This window comes from Osmerus mordax, chromosome 16 (genome assembly GCF_038355195.1).
Source record: "Osmerus mordax isolate fOsmMor3 chromosome 16, fOsmMor3.pri, whole genome shotgun sequence".
In the NCBI taxonomy this organism is placed as follows: Eukaryota; Metazoa; Chordata; class Actinopteri; order Osmeriformes; family Osmeridae; genus Osmerus; species Osmerus mordax.
The window spans coordinates 11,284,428-11,296,605 of NC_090065.1; the positions used below are offsets into that span (position 1 = coordinate 11,284,428).

Below are 12,178 nucleotides of genomic sequence, written 5' to 3' on the forward strand. Positions count from 1 at the left end.
AGAGAGAGAGAGAGAGAGAGAGAGAGAGAGAGAGAGAGAGAGAGAGAGAGAGAGAAGGATTGGACGTCATTAGAGCGAGGATAATTCTGTCTGATTGTGATTGTGTCTGTGCCTGCCTGCCTGCCTGGGGTCTTCTCCTTGAAAAAGTGCCTCAAAACCAACGCCGCTCCGGCTACTGGAGCACACGACAGGCTCCAGGCGAGCTCTGAGGACGTGGCCGAGGCCAGGCCCTCCCAGGGGGGGGCTCACCTCGTCAGTGGGGTTGGCCATGTTGGGCTTGGAGCCCTTGTCGGCGCCGTCGACGGCGTCCAGATCGGTGAGCTCCACGTGGAACAGGTAGAAGACGAAGCCGTAGAGGGCTGGGCCCAGGCCGTTACACAGGCCCCGGATCCCTGTGATCATCCCCTGGACCACGCCTGGGGGGGGGGGGGGGGGCAAACACACATGTTAATAACATAGGCCCGAGGTGGCAAAGAGGCATTCTCTCTCAAACACACACAGCTACTGATCCACACTCAGGGAGGTGGTGGGTGCTCACCCTGCTGGTCAGGGTCTGCGTTGCGGGACACGATGGCGCTGATGGCAGGGAAGGTGATGCTGGACATGGCTGCCACCGCGCCTGCAGCCCACATCATCCTGCACGGGGACAAAACACACACACACACAGAGTGCACTTCAGTTCACTTCACTAACAAACCTATATGCCCGAGCGGCACAAACAAAACAATGGGAAATATCCCGTTCTTGAATTCACATGTGACTATCACGAGGCGAGGCCCTTCCCAGCGCTCCCAAGCTACGGGGAGAGATAGAGAGAGCAGCAGGGACACACAGCGGTGTGAGCTTAACACCACACAGAGAACACGGAAATCCTCCGGCCCGCAATATCACAAACCAACTTATCAGTCCACTGTGGTGCTGTGGACACAGATGCACGCACACACACACACACACCCCTTCCTGGCACTTGATGTCCTAGCACAGTGCAGCACAAGTGCATATATTCATACATATATGTGTGTGCATGTTTCTTCTTCAGTTTGGCCTTTATTGAACCTCTCTTCCACTACTGCCAGCTATGGCCAAGAACAACAGCAGTAAGACAATACCGCCAGGCCAGGATAAACATCCAGATCACTGATTCAGAGCTACATCCTCTCCCGGCCCAGAGCACTGCTACAGCCCCGGATAAGAAAAGTACACCCGCTCCAGCAGGCTTCATGGGAAATAGACTCCTTCAACACTTTCACTGGATGTACACGTGCTCTGAATTGGCTGCGTGTTGAGAATGCCGTTTTGCTACCCTGCAGTGGTCCAGAGGGGGTACTGCAGTTGGTTCACCTTTTCTAGAGCGATTTCTGCATTGTTGAATTCATAAGCCTGGCCTGCATCATGAACGTGACATGGTTTACAAAAACTCATGATAAAAATTCTAATGAAAGATAATATTATAAATCGATCGATGAAATTAGAGCTGAACGATTTTGGAAAAAGCTAATTGTGATTACTTTGACTAATATTGCAATTGTGATTTAATATGCGATTATTAAATTATTTATTATAATAAATATAGATGTATACTACTGATCTCCAGTCAGCAACATAACACACAAAGTTCCTCTTCAAAAATATTTTGGTAGATCAAAGCTAAACGTAGGCTAATAACATGTGCGTTGCACATTGTTAACTAAAGCTAGCTAGCTACCGTTTTGGAGAAAAAAAACTTGCGCTGTGGGGACCGTCGGAAATATTTAGAACTCATCCATCTAAAGGTTAAATCTTAAAAGAAAACAAAACACTGTCTGAACATTTCTGATCCAGTCAGTAGCCTAACAGAAACAGTATGGCACGGTCAGCCATAGTGATCCTACTGTATGTGTATCACCGAGGGGCATCATATCTTTCGTGATGAACGCTGTTACTGCTTGAGTAATTTCGTACATGAATATGGAGTTAGGCTTTTGAAACATTTCGATCAGTGATCCTGTCGGGTGTTATTTGGCTTAGGCTATTTGACACACTGGTGTTCAGCATTTTAGCTATGCATCTTACATGGCTTTGTGGTGTTTTTTTAGGGCGGAATTAGGTTGGTGGTGTTGCCCCGTGAGGTAGCAACGTGTCAGGTTCTGTCGAGCCTATGGCCATCGTACAGGTCAAGGTAAAGTTTAACGTACAACACTGATTCTTCGTCTGCAACCTGCGTTACTCTCGTGTGTCACGTGACCAAAGTAAAATCGCAGCCTTTGCGATCACAGAATCTCGTTTTGTCACATCGCGATATTATCGCAAATGCAATTAATCGTTCAGCCCTAGATGAAATTGCCGCATGCCTACTCACCAGGGCTGAGAACCAAAGCCGTACCAGGCCAACTGCAGGATCTGGAAGCCCAGACCCAGCAGGATAGTGTTCTTGTTCCCTATGGAGCGCATCAGGATCCCCAGCACCACCGTCTGCACACACACACACACACACACACACACACACACACACACACACAGAGGGGCACGTTAAACACCGGGACTGGAGTCAAATCATTTGTAATTTTTTCCTTTTCTTTAAATAACAATATCTGGTTTCCAGGAGAAAGCCTTTAAAAGCTGAGCCTTAGACAAGAGGACATCCATCTGGACGGGGCTTCTCGAGGAAACCCCCCCCCCCCCACAAATGGGCCCACCGACACGCAATCTTTTATAATCCCGGTTGGTCGAAATGGAGTTTGTTATTGGAACTTCATTCGGTGGTGGAGGGCAGCCCTTGAGGAGGGCAGGACGTGAGGTGGTCGGGTGCAGCTCACCTGGGCTAGTATGGAGAGGATTCCCACCACAGCTATGAAGGCAGCGACCGTCTCAGAAGAGAACCCTATGACCTGGGGATGGAAAACACTAGAGGTTAGACTGAACACACCCCCCCCCCCCCCCCCCCAGCATTCCTCAAACGCAGCCCCTTCCTTTGTTCCCACCCTCCCATCCCCGCACCTCATGTTATCTCATCAAGTGTAACCTGACTGGTTGCAGCTGTGCAAAGGCAGGTTTATTGGAAGCGACCTCGGATTGTGACGCCAACTGCCTCAAGAAAGGGAGGATGGAGAACAGAATGTTTTCTTTTTGTATTTGAACTGCTAACTGCTAACAAGGCCAGAGATAGAGAGGGGGGGGCATATCCCATTATTTACACTCCTCCGTGCGACCTTGAGCAGGCCTTGGGCAGCACTTTGGGAGGGGGGCGCCGCTCTGCCATCCCTACTTTGTTTCCAGGTCAAAGCGCACTGTCCCTTATCAGGCCTGACGCAGACCAGCACACTACAGCAGGTGGCTATGAGGAGCGCTACACCATGACCTCCCAGACCAGCTCACTACAGCAGGTGGCTATGAGGAGCGCTACACCATGACCTCCCAGACCAGTTCACCGCGTGGCGTTACTGTTGGAGGACATTAGCGCAGTTTTTTTGTTTTGTTTTTGCAGACAGGGACAAAGGAACAGTGTGTCAGGAGAAGCCGTCGTCTGGCTAGGTCGGCGTGGTTTATTTTTATTCCACGAGAGAGGGGCCTGCAGTCTCTCTGAGTCAGACTGGCCTGACAGACTCAAAGGGTCAAAACCTGTTTCCAAACAAACACTATGTTTGACCAGAGGGAGGAGACGGTCAAGTTAGCTTGAGTTAGTGTCCAAAACAAATACTGAAGACTCAAACGCTGGTTGTTTTGCACCCTCGTTTTGAAAATGAACCGATTCCTTAGTTACTGCTAAAAGGTATTGATGCATTGCCAATGTGACTCACCAACAAAACATTCCGGGGATGCTTGATGGCTCACCAGGTAGGGTACGTACAATATGGGCTGAGAAACAAACTCAGTGGCCTGGGTTTGAGCCCGAGCCCTCTCTCTCTCTCTTTCCCCCCTACATTTCCTGTCTCTCTCTAACTCTCTCTCTTTCTCCCCTACATTTCCTGTCTCTCTCTAACTCTCTCTGTCCAATTAAGGCCAAACTACTACTACTACAAAAAACTAGACATTCTACTGTATATTTGGTGAAACGTGAGTTTGACTCTTATCTACTGGACAGAGAGTGAGAAGGGAGAGAGGGAGAGAGAGGGGGGGAGGGGAAGAGAGGGGGAGAGAGAGAGAGGGGGAGAGACAGAGGGGGAGAGGGAGAGAGAAAGGGGGGGGGAGAGAAGGAGGGGGAGAGAGGGAGGGGGAGAGAGAGGGGGAGAGAGTGAGAAGGGAGAGAGGGAGAAGGGAGAGAGGGAGAAGGGAGAGAGGGAGAGAGGCGTTGTTGCCGTACCTGTCGGAGATAGAGGAAGAAGCTGGAGTACTGCCCTGCCTCTGGCAGGTAGGACAGGAACACTGTAATACAGATGAGCAGCACTGTGGAGTCCTGGCCCACCTTACGCAGAGACTGGAGGGAGGAACAGGAAGCACACATAGATCAACCAATTACCCTTCCAACATGCCAAGAACTGGGGCTTACCAGTTCCACAGACTGGGGTTCATCTAATGCAGTGTTGTCTGTCTATCGAGTTGGCCTGCTCCAGTCCCTCTTCAGAAGGCGGTTTGTTTCACATGAAAGCTTTAGATTCAACAGTCTAAATGGCTCGACTAATTCGAGTTGTTGTCCCGTCCCCCATTCACTGTGAAGGGGCTGACCCGTTACATGCAAGGCCGCCCCTGACCAGCGATGAGCTCAGCTCCTCCTGGTTGTGTACTCACGGCGAAGGGGTCCGCCTGCTCCCAGGAGATGGGCGCCCCCCAGGAGGCCGGCCTCATCTTCTCCGGCAGCGACTCGGGCACGGCCACCAGGATGAAGCAGATGTCCAGCAGGGCGATGGCGGTGGCAAGGATCACGACCAGGGTGTCCCCGTACGTCACCGACAGGTAGGCGCCGATGGCTGGGCTGGTCACCAGGCTGGCGGCGAACGTGGCAGAGACCTGGGGGGGGACATGGTGGATTCAGCCTCCAGGGAACCATGGACGTGTGTGTGTGTGTGTGTGTGTGTGTGTGTGGGGGGGGGGGGGGGCAGTGTTTCCTAATGTCTCGGGTCATGTTAGGGTTGCGTCTGTAACCAGATAAAACCTAAATCCCTAGTTACACATGGGCTAATGGATTTGAAAAATGACGCTGCTGTCTTGTAACAGATTGTTCATGAACCGCTGTAGTGCTATTAGAAACTGTGCACTTCTAGTCCTTGATTATCTGCTGCACTTGCGATGCACATTTTTGTACGACACTTTGGGTTAAAGCGTCTGCACAGTACACTATTTGGAATGTAAACATGAGTATGATAATAAACATTGTGTGACAGTGCTCTAAAATGCATGCATCTACCCCCCCCCCCCCACTCCCAGAGGGAAGCTTCAGAACAGTCCTTCTAACCATGGAACGTCATAGCAACAACAACAACAACAAGGGCGGGGCTCTCTCTGATGCCGGCTGACACCACAACCCATTCAACAACAACCTATGAAAACCCCATATGGTCCACACATTCCACACCGGCCAACGGCAGCCACGGCAGCAAATGACATAGCGGTTACAACCTTATGGCATGCCTGGTACCATCATCTGTAATCATGGACACACTATTTGGGTTCCAGGCATGGATTTACAGACAGTGGTCATAGGGGAAAAAACATTTGATCTCCAGAAATATATTGACGTGTGAATGCTAGGAGGATTCTATAGTATGCATCCTGAGGGGGTGTAATGCTGAAGCTTCTCACCAGGCCGTAAGCGGTGCTCCTCTCGTGCTCCTGCGTGATGTCAGCCACGTACGCAAAGATGACGGAGAAGGTGACGGCGAACACGCCAGACATGGAGATGACAGCAAAGTACCACCTGGGGGGGCGGGAGCGGTACATGTACCATTACTATACATGTACCGTACCTACACATGTACCATTACTATACATGTACCGTACCTACACATGTACCATTACTATACATGTACCGTACCTACACATGTACCATTACTATACATGTAGTATAACTATATATGTTCTATAACTATATATGAACGTTGGAGCGGAAGCCCAACAGGAAACATAGTCATGTGAAACAGGAAGTACAGACGAGCACACATCAGAACTGAACAGTCCTGTATGCTGCCTGTATGCTGCTGGACTGACTTGTATTCTGTTAAGTTTCTATTTGATTCCAATGTTTTTCTTCTTCAGAGATCCTTTCGTTTCACTTTTACATTTCATAAGAACTTTAAGAAATGTTTTTGCAGATACGAAAATATATTTTGTGCCAAGGCTCTAAGGCGATGAAGCCTAAATGTTTGCAGTTCATAGAACTATGCATCATTCACTACGAGAAGATTCAAAAACACCCTCTAACATTCTCAATCGTCCTACAACACTGTAACACGTCCTGTAACGATCGAATCCATCCTGTAAGGGTGTGTGTGTGTGTGTGTGTGTGTGGGGTGCCTCACCATGGGCTGATCTTCATCAGAGGGATGGGGGCGCAGGTGAAGAACACCGTTAGTAGCAGGAAGGACTTGCGGCCCCAGACGTCTGACAGAGCCCCTATGAGGGGGGCGCTCAGGAACGACAGCAGGCCCTGGGTGGGGGGGCACAGGGTTCAGGGAGCATGGAAGAGAGACCAGGGAGGAGGGGGAGGGAGGGAGCAGGGCAAAATGAGACGTCAAAAAGGAGACAGTTGACTTGAGCACGAGTGCGCTAATGGTTGACTTCCTCTAAACGCATCTCCCATCGTGCAAGAGGAACGATGCAGAAATACACGGAACCTCATTTTATGTGGTGACTGAAGTAACTGGTGTGACCAGTTGCCTACAGACAGGTGTTTGCGTGTATAGCTAAATATGTGTGTGTGTGTGTGCGTCTCAGAGACAGTGTGTGCGTGCATTCGTGTTTCTCTTACCTTAACACCGTGAATGAGCCCATTCATCAGGAATGTGTGCTGGGGGAATGTTTCGTGCAACACCTGGGCAACAAACAGCGATAAAGCATTGTTAGACCTTGAACCCAAACATACAGCACATCCCCCACACAGCCTGACATTTAAATGTTAATGGAACCAGAGCTAGGGCAGGAAAGCACAACGTGTGTCAAGTACACATCCGGTGAGGTGTCGGCCCTTTTATGAGGGCGATAAGACAACTAAATATTTAGACAAGATCATGGAAATTTAAATGAAGTGTTTTGCTTGGCTGTTATAGCATCAGTACTGGGCCGGTTGCGGTTCCATATGAGGTCAAAAAAGCAGCCTCTCTGGGCAATAAATATGCTGGTTGTGGTGAGGCCAATTTGCAAACTTCAATTAAGAAAGGCATGGTTCTCTCTGTGTCAATATGGATCTCTTCAGACTGGGGATGACGTTAGGGACTGAGTGATGTTCAAGTCAAGTTGCCTTGACTGGCAGATATGTTTCCTTTCGCTCTTTTTAACAAACACACACACACACACACAGTTACATAGACCACAAAGGCACTAGGGGTGAGGGGGTGGGGAAGTATTCTAAATCACAATTCCGTTCCATGAATTGATATGCAAAGTGGTTTCCAGGTTTCAGGTGGTGATTCCCCCCATGGTGGCGGAGGCCAATGAGCAGTATCCACGGTGACTCTGGCAGTTTGCTTACCTACGCATGTTCAAAGCTTTGCTTGTGGGAGGGCCACAGCTTCCATCGATCCAAGTTCACAAAGTCAAAAGATCTGTGTCTAGTCTTTAGAATACACATGGAAAGTAAACACACTCGCTCAATGTCGACCATGAGCGTGTTCTGTCCCTGTTCTGTCCCTCCTCTCCTCAAACACGGCTGATTCCGAACACAGGGATTTACATGAACGTCTCCCTGCTTGCTGCCCCAGTACTGGAGGTGGTGAGTGAATGTCAAACAAAACCAATCAACAACAAAGGACAGAGAGGTTTGCATGGTGCATTGAAATAGACGCTAAAGCTAAATCACACGAAACGACATTTGCTTTGAAACTGAATTTGGAGATGGATAATGACTCCTTCCCCTTCCGAAGCAGCTGCGTGGACACACAAGCACACCAGACTGAGAAATGTACCACCGTTCGGTCCTGGGTTGCAGTGGAACCATTAGCAAAAGGAAACCATTCATGTGAATTATACCCTGGTCATAATGTTAACCAGAGCCCCCACTGAGCACAATCACTTTTCCCTTTCTGTCTCCCTCTGTCTTCATCCCTCCTGTCTAATTCCCCCCTCTTTCCCAGTCTCCTTATATCATTCCAGTCTCCCCCCCCCCTTCTCTCACCCGAACACTGAGCACAACTACACACCCACCAGTCATGAATATCCTATAGTGGAAGCCTTTACTTAGTCCAAAACGATGTGGACCCACTAGAATCTGCCCCCACAGGTAGAAGTGTGCCTGAAAGACAGCCTGGTGCTTCCTCAGCAAGCCTACTGGGCAGTCCCGTACCAGTCTAACTGCTCTGCTGTGCAGCCATCTGAACACAGCCCCGGGCAGAAAGCCGGTGGTTGTTAAGGGCCATATTCCTTAGTTACTAATGAAGGCAGGGGCTCTGTGGGCACCATAAAGTGCCTCTTCAAAGCCAGCTCTGCTCTGATTAACCCAAAATGCAAATCTTGACGAAGCAACAAACGTATAATGAGCGCAGCTCTCTCTCTCTCTCCACATTACAGTATGCCATCGCTTGTGAATGAGCTAAACACGTGTTTATTGCGGCTGGGTCGTACGCATGTTGTTGTTTACGATTGGTGCAAGATCTGTAGAATGCGATAATGTAGCCCAAGACAAAGTCAGGCAAATATCCTGATGTAGCCTGGGTGGGAGAGAGCAAGTCTTGTCAGATGGAAAAGACGTAGGCGTACTGGAGACAGGCCTGGGCCTTGTTGATGAAATATGGAAAGAAATTACCCTGGACTGTCTCGATAAACGACGCTGATTCAATTCCATGTTGTTTGCCTGAAACCAGCGGCCAGCCCTGCGTTTGAGGTGAGATCTGTCTGCGGCTGTCTACATCGGCAAAAGCAGCATGACGACAGCCCGCGCGGCCCCTCTCTTCCTGTGACGTGCCTCTCCGCAGAGTGAGGGCGACTAAACAATACACCGTTTGATGTCCTTTTTTCATATTTCTCGGCCCATTAGCGTCAGCAAAGGTCTCTCTCTCTCTTTCACACTCATCCACCAAACATGTGGGTGCGTCATCTGGCTCTTGCCATTCAATTAGGATTCAATTATTCAGTGTTGTTTGCGGGGCTACCTGACGCCAAGCCAATGGGGAAACGGCCCTGCCTGGGCTAGGTCTCAGAGGCACCAGCAGTGGATAGCGGTGGGAACACTTGACTGCGTTGGCGTCGATGAGAACCAGTCGTGTTCCTTACCATACAGTTGACTTCATGTTGAGGAACAAGTGGTGGAGCAAGTTGACCATGTGGGTTGTGGGTAGTGTGGCTTACCGTGAGCATGGGGGTGGTGAGTAGGCCCCAGGCGAAAAACTCCAGGAAGATGACCACCACGGCATGGTAGACACTGGGCTCTCCGATCCCCTGAGGCTGGAGGGAGACAGGGTGGAGGGGCAGGACAGTCAGCTAGTCAGGGAGGCTAGAAACACTGCACGCACTCACGCATTAAAAAGGTTCTGCTAGCAACTGTGGTAAACAGTGAAAGGAATTTATTTGAGACAATTGCTTTTATATCCGCAAATCTTTGTCACTCGACTGCCTGTGACAGACCGGGTCTGTTTAGACGATTTATAAATGCAGGGTGGGCCAACTGCCAATAGTACAGTGATCAGACATGACCACTGAAACTGAATGGCAAACAAATTTGCCTGGAGGCAGACAGAAAACCTGCAAATATCTTACTATAAATTATAGATTTGAAGGAAAAAATTATAATGATCTGGATCACTGTAAGCAATCTCCCGCTTTTAAATGAGAGGGGGGAAACCCAAATGTTTCAAAGTGCAGATCCCTCTCAGATCTGGGGTTGATATTTGAGGGAACTGTTGGACATGGGTGTGATGTGTGTGAAATCTCAGTTAGGTCGCTTAGAAACCTGTTAAGTAGGGCAGGGCCTGCTCAGGAAGACAGTGTACTTGTTTGGAGAATCATTTCTCCATGCCGTCTGTCTAAGTGCACCATGGGAAAACCAAACGGCAGGTGTACAGTCCTCACAGGGGAGCGTGGCTTTGTGGTGGGGTGTGGCTGGGTGTTTAACACTGCTTTTACAAAGGGGAATCTAGATAGGGACTTTTCGTCCGTTAGAAATTTAGGAACTGCTACCTGCTGTGGAAATGGTGACAAGGCTTTTGTTGTATTTTCAAAGGTACTACTTCATCAACAACAAAGTCATTTTGCAATTGGTTAAGTCTGTGAATAAGTTTCATGTAATGGTGGTGTAATGTCCTGTCTGACATCAAGTGTTTAGGCATCAGGAAATATTTAACAATAGCACTGACAATGGTTTAAGATGAAATTGAGAATGGACTTGGTTTGAAAAACCTTTAGTTATTTGAACTTATTCTGCAGATTGTAGGTTGTGATGGTTTCTTTAATTTGACCGTTAACTAAACAATTTGACTATTACCCCATACTTTAAACCTAAAATGTGGTTTAACAGACACATAGCTTGTTAACATTTCTTTACAAATCAATTATAGATGTAAAACGTGTTACACATGGCACCATAAGGAGGGAACAAATCAATAGGCCTACTGACTACTTTCCGTCTGTAGCAAAGTCTAATTCACAATTTATATAGGCTGTACCATGATGGGGCTCTGTCGATTTTCTGGAATAGAATTAGCATGCCGTTTTGCTTCATGACTGTTAGCTAGCTACTCATGCAGCTAATTGAAAACAATTCTAAAAAAGTTTGGCGTGCTATGCAAATTAAACATTTTATAAAAGGTTTAAGAAAAACTATCAATATCTCCGCCACCTGATGCACGTCTAGCAGCCTTTATTTCCAAACATTAGCCCCAGAGATTAGTGAGATCCCATACAGGTTAGCGTGCAAATGAGGAAACAGCTACCCCATTAATTTTGACATTATTAGGTTTGCTCCTTTTCAAATGAACGAACGAAAGCTCGTTATACGGCCATGCTTATTGAGCGTCTTGCTGTGTTACAACGTAAACAACGTAGCCAAGCCCCTAGAGACATCTAAAAAACAAGGCTTTGGGTATGTCAATTTAATGTACACATTTACATGACTAGAATGCTCCCTAACTTGGTTGTGTTCCAGGCGTAATAAAATAAAACGACACATATAGTATTCGTAACAGTCAAACCGGCCGAGCAGCGCAGGGCGACCCGGACATCCAAAACATCATCGCCAGACAGTGTGAGCTGAGATGACGTGTAAACCTACGCTTCAGGCCGCTGGCTTGTTGGTTAGCTAACAAGCTGGGTAGCTAGCTAGCGGCTAGTTAGCTAGCCCGCTAGAATAAACAGTTACTTGCACAACACTGGATATAATTATGGAAAGCCAAAGAGGTTGACACCAATACTCTTAAAACCAAATCAATGTCACCAACCATCCGGCAAGCTATTTAGGTGTCCAGTTAACGCAGAAAAATAAATATTTAACTCACACTGCCTCCATCTTTTATGATAATTTTCTTGGCCAGAAGAATGCTGCGGTTCAGCCGCTTTTTCTTCTTTTTCTCCCCCGTCATTGTTAACTTATGTCCATTCTTGATGTTAAAGGGTTAACTTTTGGGTTGTGACACAAAAAATATAAATAACTGACTCCTCTAGATATACTGCCTCTTCTCGATACCTCGCTATCTAGCTACAGCTAAATGATTAGCTACCCATCCCCACCTCACTTTGACCCATCTTCCTGAACAAAACGGAACACGCCCCTGATGCACGAGATCTCCCACCGATTGGTGAAGCTTTAGTGGGAGGCAGATTATAGTCTATAGTGATAGGTTGAACAACATGTTTGTACTATTGATCCCAAAATGTAATTTGTCAGCATGCATGTGGGTTTGCCAGAACAAAGGGACTAAACCCATTTTTTCGGATGAGCACTGAGCATACCAATAAATGTGCGTTACCGAGCTTGTGTTTCTATAAAAACTTTGATACTCCATTATACAAACAAAATATACACTTACTGTTGAATACCATATTTTCCCTAACTTGCCTATCATACAGAAAAAGACACTTGTTGCTCTGACAGTATACCAGATGTGGCTTGATAACTTGGTAC

The 12,178-nt window shown here is 47.8% G+C and overlaps 1 protein-coding gene across 1 annotated transcript in view; it reads right to left on the reverse strand.

The window, feature by feature from the left end:
- mfsd14a2 (major facilitator superfamily domain containing 14A2) overlaps positions 1-11,747 on the reverse strand; it is a 14,907-nt gene extending 3,160 nt beyond the window's left edge. The window contains exons 1-11 of the mRNA XM_067253592.1: positions 11,553-11,747; positions 9,412-9,507; positions 6,881-6,943; positions 6,432-6,559; positions 5,716-5,830; positions 4,705-4,923; positions 4,280-4,393; positions 2,796-2,867; positions 2,339-2,451; positions 539-636; positions 250-416 (exon numbers count right to left, since the gene is read on the reverse strand). Coding sequence (XP_067109693.1) covers positions 250-416; positions 539-636; positions 2,339-2,451; positions 2,796-2,867; positions 4,280-4,393; positions 4,705-4,923; positions 5,716-5,830; positions 6,432-6,559; positions 6,881-6,943; positions 9,412-9,507; positions 11,553-11,636 — 1,269 coding nt within the window. The 5' untranslated portion in view covers positions 11,637-11,747. The remainder of the gene's footprint in view (positions 1-249; positions 417-538; positions 637-2,338; positions 2,452-2,795; positions 2,868-4,279; positions 4,394-4,704; positions 4,924-5,715; positions 5,831-6,431; positions 6,560-6,880; positions 6,944-9,411; positions 9,508-11,552) is intronic.
- Between the last annotated feature and the right edge of the window lie 431 nt (positions 11,748-12,178).